This window comes from Schistocerca piceifrons, chromosome 8, assembly GCF_021461385.2.
Source record: "Schistocerca piceifrons isolate TAMUIC-IGC-003096 chromosome 8, iqSchPice1.1, whole genome shotgun sequence".
Lineage (NCBI taxonomy): Eukaryota > Metazoa > Arthropoda > Insecta > Orthoptera > Acrididae > Schistocerca > Schistocerca piceifrons.
Window position 1 is genome coordinate 336,051,939 of NC_060145.1, and position 16,153 is coordinate 336,068,091.

The 16,153-nt window shown below is 44.1% G+C and overlaps 1 protein-coding gene across 7 annotated transcripts in view; it reads right to left on the reverse strand.

Annotated features, from left to right (window-relative positions):
* Window positions 1-16,153, reverse strand: part of LOC124711372 (inhibitor of nuclear factor kappa-B kinase subunit alpha) — a 183,897-nt gene that overhangs the window by 55,313 nt on the left and 112,431 nt on the right. For all 7 annotated transcript variants that reach the window (XR_007005466.1, XM_047241418.1, XM_047241420.1 and 4 more), the window contains one exon: window positions 7,213-7,387. Coding sequence is in view for 6 of the 7 variants with exons in the window: in XM_047241418.1 (XP_047097374.1) it covers window positions 7,213-7,387 (175 nt within the window). In the remaining variant the exon portion in view is untranslated. The remainder of the gene's footprint in view (window positions 1-7,212; window positions 7,388-16,153) is intronic.

Genomic DNA, 16,153 nt, shown 5'->3' on the forward strand with positions numbered 1-16,153 from the left:
AAGTATTTAAATTTGCAGACTTTCAGAGCCAGAGGCTCCTTTTGGAAGGAGAGTTGAAGGAGAAGGAAGAGGGGTGAAGGAAAAGGACTGGTGAGATTTAGGAAATGGGGACAGTTTGGAAAGATCGCCCAGATCCCCAGGTCATGGGAGACTACATACTGGACAGGCTGAGAAGGAAAGACTGACTGCTGGGGACTGCACCAGACAAGATTTGAGAACCTGAGAGTTTGCAGGTGGAAGAGAGGGTAATGCGCAAGACAGAGATTACTGCAAACCATTGTACATGAGTTAATAAAAATGGAAAACTAAGTGCATCATATGTGGTAGGTGGGGGGGAGGGGGGGGGGGAGATAAGTCAGAAAACGAAATATAGAAAACTAAAAGAGAGTGAAGAAAAGGTATAGTTACTATGAAGAAATGCTGAGATGAGACCAAAAGGACTGACAACGGACATCAAAAAGGTTTAAAGAAGGGCAGCTTGTTTTCTGTAATTTCAAAATAGCGGGAGAGTGTCTCACAGATACAATAAGCACATTGAGATGGCAGTCCAACAATGGTGAAAAATGAACCATGGAACATGAAAGTAAGTAACTAATGGTTCGACAACATTCATACCTCTCAGTACCTGCTTTCTTTGGAATTAGAATTATTATATCTTTTTTAAAATCTGAGAGTATTTTGCCTATTTCATACATCTCGCTCACGAGATGGAAGAGTTTTGTCCTGGCTGGTTCTCCCAAGGCTGTCAGTAGTTCTAACGAAATGTTCTCTATGCCTGTGTCCTTGTTTTAACTTAGGTCTTTCAGTGAGGTGTCAAAGTTTTCTCGCAGTATCATGTCTCCTATCTTATCATCTACATCCTTTTCCATTTCTGTAATACTGCCCTATTGTACATCTCCCTTGCACAGGCTCTCTTTGTACTCCTTCCACCTTCCACATTTCTTTCTTTGCTTCGGACTGCTTTTCCATCTGAGTTCCTGATATTCATCCAGGTGGTTCTCCTTTTTCCAAAGGCCACTTTTAATTTTCCTGGAGAATGAATGTGTCTTTACCCTAGTGATACATGCTTCTAAATCCTTACATTTGTTCTCTAGCCATTCCTGTTTAGCCGTTTTGAACTTCCTGTCACTCTCACTTTTTAGACTTTGATCTTTAGATTTTTTGTCTTTTTAACTATATCTCCTCCACTGCCTTCACTATTTCATCTCTCCCAACTACCCGTTCGTCTCTACTGTATTCCTTTACCCTGTTCTAGTGAAGGGTGAACTAGAAAGTAACTGGAGATCTGGTATGAAAAAAGGCGAAAAAGTGTTAGTTAAGTTGATCCTGTGGTGAACTTGGGTTGGTAGACAGCGATGTGCATGAAGGTTAGGTGGTTGTGTTGCCGCTAAAACACGTTAAAGACAGAGAAATTCGGGAAAATTTCGAAAAAACGTGTAAATGTATTAAAAGGAGTGGTGTTGTGGTGAAAGATTACGAAAATGGGGCTAACAATTGTAATAATGACGTTAAAACCTGTGGGGAGCGGCTAAAAATGATCAGTGATGCACGAAAAACGGACGTGGAAGTAAAGTGAAAGTTATTAGAACTAGCCGAAATGGTTGTTTAATACGTGAAAGCAGCTGTTATTGAACTAAAAATGGTGGATTTTATAGGAGCAGTAGTGTTGAAAGCGGAAAATAAAAATTTTTTTGGTTATGGTTTGGAAGTGGGTTATGTATTATTGAGTATATATAGGCAGGATAAAATTGTATTACGGTAAAAAGAGGAAGGTGAATACAAAGTGAGACTACTGGTAAAATCAGAAAGAGAAAATAAGATGACAGGAAAGATTTCGGAATGCAACAGCGACAATAACAAACGTAATTGTTGGGTTCAAATTAATGATATGGTTATAATAGAGGGAAACATTCCACATAGGAAAAATATATCTAAAAACAAAGATGATGTGACTTACCAAATAAAAGTGCTGGCAGGTCGACAGACACACAAACAAACAAACACAAACAAACAAACACAAACAAACAAACATACACACAAAATTCAAGCTTTCGCAACAAACTGTTGCCTCATCAGGAAAGAGGGAAGGAGAGGGAAAGACGAAAGGATGTGGGTTTTAAGGGAGAGGGTAAGGAGTCATTCCAATTCCGGGAGCGGAAAGACTTACCTTAGGGGGAAAAAAGGATGGGTATACACTCGCACACACACACACATATCCATCCACACATATACAGACACAAGCAGACATATTTAAAGACAAAGAGTTTGGGCAGAGATGTCAGTCGAGGCAGCCGAAACCTCTGTCCTATCCAAAGGCCTCACCTTCAGCCCCACTCCCAGATTCAACCAAACAGCCCTCGTCAAAAATTTACTGTCCTACACTCGTACTCTCTGCTGGAAGTATCACTTTGCCAGGAAGAAAAATGATCCTAATCCAACCCCTAATGATCCAACTCCCCAAGACACTATCCAAATTGAACCCTGCATGGAACAGTTCCGTCCTCTGTCACAGCGGGACCCACTTCCTCTTCCTCAAAATCACCCTCTCCAAACCTTCCCGGAATTTCTGACTTCCAGCCTTCCCTCTCAATCCTTCTTATAAAACCTTAATCCTACTCCCAACATCACCACTGCTGAAGCCCAGGCTATCCGTGATCTGAAGGCTGACCGGTCCATCGTCATTCTTCCGGCGGACAAGGGTTCCACGACCGTGGTACTTGATCGTCGGGAGTATGTGGCTGAGGGACTGCGTCAGCTTTCAGACAACACCACATACAAAGTTTGCCAAGGTAATCCCATTCCTGATGTCCAGGCGGAGCTTCAAGGAATCCTCAGAACCTTAGGCCCCCTACAAAACCTTTCACCTGATTCCATCAACCTCCTGACCCCACCGACACCCCGCACCCCTACCTTCTACCTTCTTCCTAAAATTCACAAACCCAATCATACCGGCCGCCCCATTGTAGCTGGTTACCAAGCCCCCACAGAACGTATCTCTGCCTACGTAGATCAACACCTTCAACCCATTACGTGCAGTCTCCCATCCTTCATCAAAGACACCAACCACTTTCTCGAACGCCTGGAATCCTTACCCAATCCGTTACCCCCAGAAACCATCCTTGTAACCATTGATGCCACTTCCTTATACACAAAGATCCCGCACGTCCAGGGCCTCGCTGCGATGGAGCACTTCCTTTCACGCCGATCACCTGCCACCCTACCTAAAACCTCTTTCCTCATTACCTTAGCCAGCTTCATCCTGACCCACAACTTCTTCACTTTTGAAGGCCAGACATACCAACAATTAAAGGGAACAGCCATGAGTACCAGGATGACCCCTTCGTACGCCAACCAGTTCATGGGTCGCTTAGAGGAAGCCTTCTTGGTTACCCAGGCCTGCCAACCCAAACTTTAATACAGATTTATTGATGACATCATCATTATCTGGACTCACAGTGAAGAAGAACTCCAGAATTTCCTCTCCAACCTCAACTCCTTTGGTTCCATCAGATTCACCTGGTCCTACTCCAAATCCCATGCCACTTTCCTTGATGTTGACCTCCACCTGTCCAATGGCCAGCTTCATATGTCCGTCCACATCAAACCCACCAACAAGCAACTGTACCTCCATTACGATAGCTGCCACCCATTCCACATCAAACGGTCCCTTCCCTATAGCCTAGGTCTTCGTGGCAAACGAATCTGCTCCAGTCCAGAATCCCTGAAGCATTACACCAACAACCTGACAACAGCTTTCGCATCCCGCAACTACCCTCCCGACCTGGTACAGAAGCAAATAACCAGAGCCACTTCCTCATCCTCTAAAACCCAGAACCTCCCACAGAAGAACCACAGAAGTGCCCCACTTGTGACAGGATACTTTCCGGGACTGGATCAGATTCTGAATGTGGCTCTCCAGCAGGGATACGACTTCCTCAAATCCTGCCCTGAAATGAGATCCATACTTCATGAAATCCTCCCCACTCCACCAAGAGTGTCTCTCCGCCGTCCACCTAACCTTCGTAACCTCTTAGTTCATCCCTATAAAATCCCCAAACCACCTTCCCTACCCTCTGGCTCCTACCCTTGTAACCGCCCCCGGTGTAAAACCTGTCCCATGCACCCTCCCACCACCACCTACTCCAGTCCTGTAACCCGGAAGGTGTACACGATCAAAGGCAGAGCCACGTGTGAAAGCACCCACGTGATCTACCAACTGACCTGCCTACACTGTGACGCATTCTATGTGGGAATGACCAGCAACAAACTGTCCATTCGCATGAATGGACACAGGCAGACAGTGTTTGTTGGTAATGAGTATCACCCTGTGGCTAAACATGCCTTGGTGCATGGCCAGCACATCTTGGCACAGCGTTACACTGTCCGGGTTATCTGGATACTTCCCACTAACACCAACCTATCCGAACTCCGGGGATGGGAACTTGCTCTTCAATATATCCTCTCTTCCCGTTATCCGCCAGGCCTCAATCTCCGCTAATTTCAAGTTGCCGCCACTCATACCTCACCTGTCATTCAACAACATCTTTGCCTCTGCACTTCTGCCTCGACTGACATCTCTGCCCAAACTCTTTGTCTTTAAATATGTCTGCTTGTGCTGTATATGTGTGGATGGATATGTGTGTGTGTGCGCGAGTGTATACCCGTCCTTTTTTCCCCCCTAAGGTAAGTCTTTCCGCTCCCAGGATTGGAATGACTCCTTACCCTCTCCCTTAAAACCCACATCCTTTCGTCTTTCCCTCTCCTTCCCTCTTTCCTGATGAGGCAACAGTTTGTTGCGAAAGCTTGAATTTTGTGTGTATGTTTGTGTGTCTGTCGACCTGCCAGCACTTTCATTTGGTAAGTCACATCATCTTTGTTTTTTATATATATATATATATATATATATATATATATATATATATACAAAGATGAGGTGACTTACCGAACAAAAACGCTGGCAGGTCGATAGACACACAAACAAACACAAACATACACACAAAATTCAAGCTTTCGCAACAAATTGTTGCCTCATCATATATATATATATATATATATATATATATATATATATATATATATATGGTTATAATAGAGGGAAACATTCCACGTAGGAAATATATATCTAAAAACAAAGATGATGTGACTTACCAAATGAAAGTGCTGGCAGGTCGACAGACACACAAACAAACACAAACATACACACAAAATTCAAGCTTTCGCAACAAACTGTTGCCTCATCAGGAAAGAGGGAAGGAGAGGGAAAGACGAAAGGATGTGGGTTTTAAGGGAGAGGGTAAGGAGTCATTCCAATCCCGGGAGCGGAAAGACTTACCTTAGGGTGAAACAAGGACGGGTATACACTCGCACACACACACACACACACACATATCCATCCACACATATACAGACACAAGCAGACATATTTAAATGTAAATGAAAGGGAAGGAGAGGGAAAGATGAAGGGATGTGGGTTTTAAGGGAGAAGGTAAGGAGTCATTCCAATCCCGGGAGCGGAAAGACTTACCTTAGGGGGAAAAAGGACAGGTATACACTCGCACACACACACATATCCATCCGCACATACACAGACACAAGCAGACATATATTTTAATGTACATGACGATTTCAGTTTCGTTTACGAACAACATTTAAAGTGAGTTTTACTTCCAAGCCTTTCATCTGCTTTCGTGTATGCATGACGCGCAATTTGTAGTGCCAGCACTGCAACTGGTAGGCGTGCCTTGTCCCCCCCCCCCCCCCCTCAACGGCTCCTTTCCTGTCGCCAGCCAATGCTTGCTTCCTCCTCTCCCCGCACTCCCCTCACAACTTTGCCGTCTTACAGTTAACACACTGTAAATTGTCCTGTCTTATACACATCCTAGACAAACATACAAAACAATACCATGACATTACATAATTTACAGGAGGGACTCTCAGCATATTTTCTTATTTGTACAGGACAGTCTGCTCTGACTGTGGCACATTGGGAATGCACAGAACACCGAAACTGCCCTATATTTAGTGGCTGACTAGTTTTGTGCTTTGCCCATTATCACAAGCCATCTATTACAGACAAAAGCATTTGTTATAATTAGATGCATAGAATGTGAATCATAAAGATCTCAGTGATGAAATGATTCATATGTTAACTACTTACATATTTGTGTTTAATATATAGTTGATGTGCACAATATATCACACATAAATGTATCTCATACCTATGTTAGAAGATGTCACAGTTATGCTTATACCTTACAGTTTTATGTTAATGCTGTGCATAATACATAAATTTTTTTGATAATTGTGGCACATTTATTATTAAGCATTATGAGATCCACATGACAACAGTATTGTATATACAATGGTGAATTTTTTCTTGTTGGATTACACTTTATGTCTCACTGGATTATTTATTCTAGGTGTTGTAATTCTGACTGATGTAGATACAAAGAATTTTGTTATAAGGTCTCATATAATCTCTGATATATTCAGTACTCAGTGATTGTATTAGTATCACTATTTTCAGTGCGTGACAGTGTTTCATCACATCATGGTTACATAATAAATTTTCATTTCCTTTCCAACACTATTTAAGAGAAAGCATACTGTTTCAATCATTTTTCAATGGAATCCATAGACGATAATATTGTTTCCAGTGTATAGTTTGCAGTCTCATATTTTGTGAGTGATTAAGGTAGGATGGAGGGCAATTCATATGCTGATTATGGTGCTGTTGAAGGTTTCTGTGAATCATTTTTGGTTGTGTATTTAGTGATTAATGCAGAATGGAGTGCCTTTCACATACCAATTCATGTGCTTTCAAAATTTTCCATGAACTGTTTGCTGCACAATTCTGTTTATTCATTTAGTATGTGTTCTGGGTGCTTAGTAATATGAATGAAGATCTGTATTTCTTCTAAAATTAGCCTTTGGAGACATTATGCAAAATAGCAAGACTTCTGTCAGTACTTTCAGTGGAGTGTTTTGTTCTCTCTGAGATATGTGCTGAAAGCTGAAAGGTTATTTTCACTTGAGTTTGTGTGTTCACTATACCCCATTTTAAATATTCTACCTGTTACTATCAGTTAGCTACACCACAGCATTCATACATGAAAACAGTAGAAGAAGGTGCCTTAAATGCCACATGCAATAAAAAGGAGAAAGAGAGAAAGAAATGTTAGAGAGAGAAAGAAAAACAATGTCATTACTCACAGCATTTCCATATCCTGCCAAGGTGGTGGTGGTTCTTCTTGTAACTTCAGAAGCTTTGATGAAGTTCTTTCACTCCTGGTCTTCAAATCCTGCAGCAATACATCGTGTAGTGTTTCCACTCGCGATTTTATTTGCTCAAAACCCCTGGACCAACGATGCATTACTGAGCCAATAACTAAATTAAGCAAAAAAAAAAAAAAAAATATTTAGCTAGTTATCAATTTATCATTTTGTCTCATTAAATACTAGAACAGAAGCCTGGTGTTGCCCAGGTATTTACTTATAGCTGTGCATCCACTCCTGTACCATGCAATGTCTGGCCTTCTGCTTAATGCTCATGATATCATATCTCCTGAACTGTATGTCGTACATTGATATAATTTTGTAGGTACTTTCAGTGGCATATGTGAATACAGTCTGCACAATGTGTTGCAAATGGAATTAATACCAATTAAGGAATAAATTTAAACATCATGCACAAAGTGGCAGTTTTTCACACATCTCATTGTTTATGACAGCATATACCCTGAACTGTGTGTTGTATAATGATATAATTTCACTTAAATTAAGTGGTGTGTGTGTGCATACTGCCTGCAAAAGTGTCATGAATACAGTTAGAAGTAATAAATTATAAAATCATGCCTTATGCAGTACTTTTACTGCATGAGCAGTTAAAAAGTAGTAAGCGATAAAAATTTTCCTTTCTTCATTTTGTTGGGATTGCCAGCGAGAAAAAATTTCGTAAAAATTTGAAATTAATTGTCACTAACTACCCTCATTCTCAAATATTAGATGAATGAAGTCTGGGCGTTCACGCATTGCAGTCTATGCTTTCATTTCATCCCCACCCCTTTGATATATAGGTGGTTCTTCGACCCGCCACCAGCAATTTTCACCTGACAGTAAGGTATATGCGTACCAAATTTGGTTGAAATCGGCCCAGTGGTTTAGGAGTAGTATGGAAAACACACACATTTTTATAATTAATGACTACAATCTCCTCCTTTCATTATATGAATGGTGTCTTCATCAAACACAGAGAAAATGTTGGTCGCTTCACTAATTTTTATTTATTACTATTACTTCAGAACAATTTCAGCAATAATGTAGGAAAAACGTCAGTTATCAAACAGTATAGCAAATTAGTGTGAATTTTCAACACTTCCTCCACATACCTATCACAGTTTCAAAGGCCTTTGGGTTAACTACTGGATTGCACTGTCAGAATTTTGCAATAATTCAGTTTTGGACTTCTTAGAAAAAGGTGTTGGGGGCGGGGGGGGGGGGGGGGGGGGGGAGGGGGGGGGGGTTTAAGGACATGTGATAGCTGTCATAGTTTGAAGTGCCAGTTTGCACAAGCTGGCATCATGATGTGGCAGTTTGTAAAGTGTATCTAATACGTGAACATTGTACTACTGATTTAGTGCGAAAGTAATTTTTTTTAATATTGTAGTCTGTCTGAATCTCAATTTATACAATTATCTGACACTATAGTTATAGCAGTTTGGCTACAAAAATTTTGTGCCACAGATCTTGGTTGGTTGCCATCTCTGCTCAAGAGTTCGTAGCATTTGAGTCTTCAGTAATGTGAACTATCCATCTCACTCAAGCAAGAGCTCAGCTACGGAAATGCAGTCTTCATGCTGTTAGTGTAGTTGCACTTCCCAACATCACAGGAAATATCTGGAAACTTTCCAGAATGAGATTTTCACTCAGCAGCGGAGTGTGAGCTGATATGGAACTTCCTGGCAGATTAAAACTGTGTGCCGGACCGAGACTCGAACTCGGGACCTTTGCCTTTCGCGGGCAAGTGCTCTACCAAGGTAGGTCCCAAGTTCAAGTCATGGTCCGGCACACAGTTTTAATCTGCCAGGAAGTTTCATATCAGAGCACACTCCGCTGCAGAGTGAAAATCTCATTCTGGAACATCCCCAAGATTGTGTGGCTACGCCATGTCTCCGCAATATCCTTTCTTTCAGGAGTGCTAGTTCTGCAAGATTCGCAGGAGAGCTTCTGTAAAGTTTGGGAGGTAGGAGATGAGGTACTGTCAGAAGTAAAGCTGTGACGATGGGGCGTGAGTGTCTTATCACAACATTAATTCAATAGCTAGGTGTCTGCTTTGGGAATACCATGCTATTATGCAACAAAAGCCTCTGAATAGATCTGAAGGGACTGTTAATGACTTACACTCGTCTCATCATTTTGGGACCAACTGACAGAGGAAAAATTACAAAAGTAATGATCAGACTAAGTACCACAAGTAGTAGCAGGCAGGTACAGTATGGGCACTCACTGTGATGCAAATGAAATACCTGTGTGCAACCTTCTAGGACATTATTTTGGGTTATTCCACATTATATTTTGGTTAAATTCAAAGATAAGAATATAACTGCAATAAGCAAAAGCAATACTTTTTAGGTGGAACTAATTATTAACAACACATGGTGCATTTGAAAATACAAAAGATAATATGTTCAGCCTAATCGTTGCAAAATTGACAGTCAGGGCTTTTTACCGTCTACCACTTCAAATACTGGACTCTTGATATGAACTTGACTCTAAATACACACTTCTCACAGTTTCCGTTTACACAACTAGTACTAACAGCAAAATGTTCCTTTAAGAGAAAACATCCTTTACAAACTATCATATCTACATATATATCTATATTTACACTCAACAAGCCATCTTATGATGTGTAGTGGAGGGTACTTCTGGTACTACTATAGGATCACCTTCCCTGCTTCATGTGTGAATACTTGCTTGCTTGCTTACAGGTGGACACTACAGTCATGGCAAAATCTTGACCCCCTTTGTAGCCTGCCTCCATTCTTCGTTGCCCCCTGCTTTCCTTCTCCAGTTCCTGATTCCCATTACTTTGAGGTCCTCCTCCATATCTTCAAGACAACTTTTTCTGGATCTTCCTCTTCTCCTTCTCCCTTTAAGGTTTCCTACAAACACTTTCTAAACACTTTCAGTTTCTAGCATTCTCTGCACATGTCTAGCCCACCTTATTCTTCCTTGCTCACTTTTCACTACAATATTCATCTGTCCTTAAAGTGTCTTTAGTTCTGCATTTGTCCTTATTCTCCAGCTTCCTTGCTCTCTCACTAGCCCAAATACCTTTCTCAGAATTTCTTTTCCCATCTCAATAACCAGCCTTCCTCTCTTGTGGCCATAACTGAGCCTTCCGATCCATACATTGCTATAGGTCTAAATATAGTCAAATATACTTGGATTTTTGTATTCCTACTAACATTTCTGGACTTGAATACATTCTGCGAGGATTAACATCGGTTTGCACTTGCTACCCTTTCTTGAATTTCTGCTATTGTTCTGCTATCTTCTGTCATTATCGAATCAAGGCATTTAAACATTTCCTCTCTTTGGTACTCTTTTCCCGTTTATCTTTATTGAAATCTTTCTTCTACCACACACGAATATCCCTTCATCATATACTCTGTTTTACCTATATTAACTACAGTCTCAAAGAACACAACATGTTAGCAATATCTTTGACACTTATTATTTTTGCCTTCATTGAGCTATGTATAAGAAAGAGAGTACTGTGATGGCCTGTATTTTCTCTGTATGTGTTTCCCCAGTGCAATCATTCCCTGTCCTTTCCATCGTATTTGTTGTAATGCAGCTATTTTCACTCAATACATACCCATTTCTCCTCTAATTTCTTGCAGTATGTCAGGTCTCTTAAGTGTTCTCACTTCCAAGTGGTAATCATGATATCTGTTTTCCATCTTGTTAATATTTTTCTTTGCCCTATCGTGTAATCCATGTCCTTCCGAGGCCAATGTGTGGTATCTGCAACAATTCCACTCTATGAGGTGCATTTGTTAGCCCCATGCCCAACCCCCAATCTGGAGATCCAGGATTTTCTCTTTGGTTTACTCCACTGAGGAGGTTGACTTCCCTTTGCCTATAGAGCCCTCTCTGCTCTATGTGAGAAATTCGTCTAGCGTTGAGGCCTGTCCAGCTTGGGTGACCCTGCCAGCAGCTAGCTAGCATCAGCATAGCCTTGACTTCGCTGGAGCATGCTGTGACTCATGGGAAGGTCCATTGGTGAATGATAGTTGGTAAATCTCCGTACCAGGTCCAATTTCTTGGATTTTCTCGTTATCATCAATCCATGAGACATACGCAGGAAGTCGTAATAATAATACTGCCTCTTCCCAGAATGTACGCTTATGGAAGTTTAATACTAAACCTCTCCACAATACACTATGCCCCTCTTGTAGTGTCTGCCACTACAGTTTGTTGAGCATCTCCATAACACTCTCATGCTGACTCAACTATCCATGACAAAACATGTCATCTTTGCAAGATGTCTAGCATAGTCTTCATCCTGCAGTGTTTCTTCATCTTCAAGCTTCATCTTGGTATTCCTTTTAGCACTTCTTCTTCTTTGGTAACTTGAAGAGTGAATCTTTCAGCTTCATGCACCCATTGTCTGTCACACGCAAGCAACTGATCTTCCGCATTAGAGTCACATTTTATGCCTAAATTTCTCAGGACTTCCAACCCTCCTATCACTCCATCATTGAAACATATCACTGCATCTAGTACACCAACTTTTAATGTATTTAGTTCTACAAAAACATTCTTGGGTAATCTTTCCCATATGCAATGGTTGAAACTTCCATTTGTATTCTGAGTGCCCCCATGAAGACATTTACTAAGCAAAGCAGGGTCACTCAGGTCTCTAAAAATTGGCTTTATTTCGTTCGTAATAGGCTCAGGAAGAGAATGATTATGATGGTATATTTGATCACTTCCTTTTGCTTTTTGGTAATCACACCAAGAATCTGCTCCTACGGGCAAAGTCTGTGATTAGGGTGGTCATCTGTGTACAACTTATGAAAGGAGGTGACCCATACATCATTTATCATTGCTGTAACATCATTCAGAGGTGCAGTTCATCTAATGGCCAGTCCATAATAACTGTGAAGAAGGTCTATTTCCATTTCTGTCAATCTGCCTCGGCCGGACAGAGATTTTCCATCAGATAGCAACTTTGGTTGGTTGGTTGGTTTGGGGGATTAAAGGGACCAGACTGCTACGGTCATCGGTCCCTTTTTCCAAAACTTAAAAACACCCACACAGAATAAAAGCGAAGAAGGAAAAGTTGACAGACGACACAGGACAAGACAGACTCAGACAGAGAACAGACAAAAAATGGTTCAAATGGCTCTGAGCACTATGGGACTTAACATCTATGGTCATCAGTCCCCTAGAACTTAGAACTACTTAAACCTAACTAACCTAAGGACATCACACAACACCCAGCCATCATGAGGCAGAGAAAATCCCTGACCCCGCCGGGAATCGAACCCAGGAACCCGGGCGTGGGAAGCGAGAACGCTACCGCACGACCACGAGATGCGGGCAGAGAACAGACAAAACGAATTAAAATCACACAGAGTGTGACAGTGGTTGGCCGACCATTGAGACAAAAAAGGAAAAGACAACCGCCGAAAGAAAAAACACACTAAAAACTCAGACTAAAATCGATGGCCAAAGGCCAAAATCAATACAAAAGGACAAACACTTAGATTACGTGATAAGAGCCCCCTGCCCGAATAAAACGCAAAACTAAGCCTGCCTTAGCATTGTTATCAGTTAAAAGGGCAGGGAGCGTATCAGGCAGTGCAAACGTCTGCCAGAGCACAGTTAAAAGTGGACAGGCCAACAAAATGTGGACCACTGTTAATGCCGACCCGCAGCGGCATAGAGGGGGGTCCTCACGGCGCAATAAGTGGGCGTGCGCCATCCGTGTGTGCCCAATGCGCACTCGGCAGAGGACGACAGACTCCTTTGCGAGAGACTCGCAAGGAGGAGCGCCACACAGTCGTTGTCTCCTTGATAGCACGAAGTTTATTGGGTGTGGTCAGATCGCGCCATTCAGCGTCCCAAAGCGTGAAAACTTTGGGGCGTAAGACAGCTCGCAAATCAGTCTCCGGGAGGCCAATGTCCAGAGATGGTTTACTGGTGGCCTCTTTCGCCAGGCAGTTAACATTTTCATTGCCGGGTATCCCAACATGGCCTGGGGTCCACACAAAGGCCACACAGCGGCCGCAATGGGCAAGAGCATGGAGGTACTCCTGGACAGCCATCACCAGATGAGAGCGAGGGAAACACTGGTCAATAGCTCATAAACTGCTCAGGGAGTCGCTACAGATAACGAAGGACTCACCTGAGCAGGAGCGGATATACTCTAGGGCACAAAAGATGGCGACCAGCTCAGCAGTGAAAACGCTGCAGCCAGCCAGCAAGGAATGTTGTTCGTAGTGGTCCCCTAGAGTCAGAGCATAACCGACACGACCAGCAACCATCTAACTGTCAGTATAAACAACGCCAGCGCCCTGATACATGGCAAGGATGGATAGAAAGCAGCGGCGGAAGGCCTCCGGAGGGACTAAGTCCTTCGGGCCCTGTGCCAATCTGAGCCGAAGGCAAGGGCGGGGCGCGCACCACGGGGGTGTATACAGAGGGGCCAGGAAAGGAGGTGGAAGAGGGAAAACCTCAACCCCCGAGAGAAGCTCTCTGACTCGGAGCACGATCGTACAACCTGACCGGGGCCGACGTTCTGGGAGATGGACGACCGACCGTGGGAACAGAAGACGATAATTTGGATGCCCGGGCAAGCTAAAAACATGGGCAGCATAAGCGGCCAGTAAACGTTGGCGCCGTGACTGCAGTGGAGGGACACCTGCCTCCACAAATAAGCTGTTCACAGGGCTGGTCCGGAAAGCACCAGTGGCAAGGCGCATATCGCTGTGAAGGATTGGGTCCAGCACCCGCAATGCAGAGGGGGATGATGAACCATAAGCCAGGCTCCCATAATCCAGACGGGACTGGATCAACACCTGGTAGAGCCATAAGAGGGTAGATCGGTCGGCGCCCCAGCTGGTGTGGCTTACGCGTCGCAGAGCATTTAGATGCCGCTAACACATCTATTTAAGCTGCCGAATATGAGGCAGCCAAGTCAACCGGGCATCAAAAACCACTCCCAAAAACCTATGTGTCTCCACCACAGCAAGAAGTTCGCCGGCAAGATAAAGCCGCAGCTCCGGGTGAACAGTGCGTCACTGGCAGAAATGCATAACGCAGGTCTTGGCTGCCGAAAACTGGAAGCCATGCGCTACAGCCCAAGACTGCGTCTTGCGGATAGTGTCCTGCAGCTGATGTTCAGCAGCTGCAATGCCACCAATAGAGCTATAGTAAAGGCAGAAGTCATTAGCATACAAGGATGCGGTGGGAACGTCTCACTGCCAGAGCGAGCCCGTTAATTGCTATTAAAAACAGGCAGACACTTAAAATAGATCCCTGAGGCACCCCATTCTCCTGAACTTGGGAGGAACTATGAGAGGCTGCAATTTGCATGCGGAAGGTTCGATGCAACAGAAAATTTCGGGTGAAATTCGGCAGTGGACCCCAAAGACCCCAACCATGAAGCGTATAGAGGATGTGATGGCACCATGTCGTATCGTACGCCTTCCGCATGTCGAAAAAGACAGTGACGAGGTGCTGACGACGGGCAAAGGCTGTATGGATGGCTGACTCCAGGATCACCAGATTGTCGGCGGCAGAGCAGCCTTTACGGAACCCACCCTGAGATGGAGCCAGAAGGCCCCGAGACTCCAGTACCCAACTCAACCGCCAGCTCACCATCCGTTCAAGCAACTTGCAAAGAATGTTGGTGAGGCTAATGGGGCAGTCGCTGTCCACCTCCAAAGGGTTCTTGCCAGGTTTCAAAACGGGGATAACAATGCTTTCCCGCCATTGAGAAGGAAACTCATTGTCCATGGCTGAGAAAGGCTTGAAGGTACTGGGGAGGCAGTTTATGCCACTGGTTCACTTGCTGCCACCGATTCAGTACCCGTGCGAGTGACATCCATTGCGTCCGAGGGTCTGGTGAGATCCAGGTCTTGAGCAGACGCCAGAATCTCGACCTCATACTCAGACGCGGAGCTTGTTGAAAGTGGTGAGACAGGTGCCACCGCACTGTCATGATTCTTATGAATCTTTTTCATCTTCTGTTTCTCTCGCTGTGCCTTTGATGGTTCAGGCTGGGAGGGCTTCCCTGGGTCAGTCTCGGGGACGGACGACGACCGTGAGGCCCTACGACCAGCGACCGGTGGGTGTTTCAGCCACTTGCAGGTATCCGCATTTCTGCTGGTCAGAACTTGTGAAGGGAGGTCCCCAAGGGGCCCCTTCCTGGTGAGAGGAGCCGAAGAAGTCTGACGCTTCTCTGGCTGGGAAGGGGTTACAGATGTCCCCGATGGTTGGGGCGGTGTTGCTCCTGAAGTATACGGAGTAGGAGCAACAGGGAGTGAAGTGCCCCCACCATCAAGGGGGCAGGTGTGGTCCTTCGACTCTGAGAACTGACTGGATGGGTTTCAGCTGATGTAACTGTAGCAGGAGTGACTGTGGCGGCATAAGACGTCGTCATGCACACAGGATGAAGCCGGTCAAATTTCCGTTTAGCCTCCGTGTAGGTCAGTCGGTCCAAGGTCTTGATTTCCATTATTTTCCTTTCCTTCTGCAGAATCGGACAGTCCGGTGAGTAAGGGGGATGGTGCTCTCTGCAGTTGACACAGATGGGAGGCGGGGCACAGGGAGTATCAGGATGGGATGGTCGACCGCAATCGCGACATACAAGGCTGGAAGCACAGCGTGAAGACATATGGCCGAACTTCCAACACTTGAAGCACTGCATCGGGGGAGGGATATATGGCTTTACATCACAACGGTAGATCGTCACCTTGACCTTCTCAGGTAATGTTTCAGCCTCGAAGGCCAAGATGAAGGCACCGGTGGCAACTTGATGATCCCTCGGACCCCGGTGGACACACCGGACAAAATGGACACCTCGCCGCTCTAGGTAAGCATGCAGCTCGTCATCAGACTGTAAAAGGAGATCCCT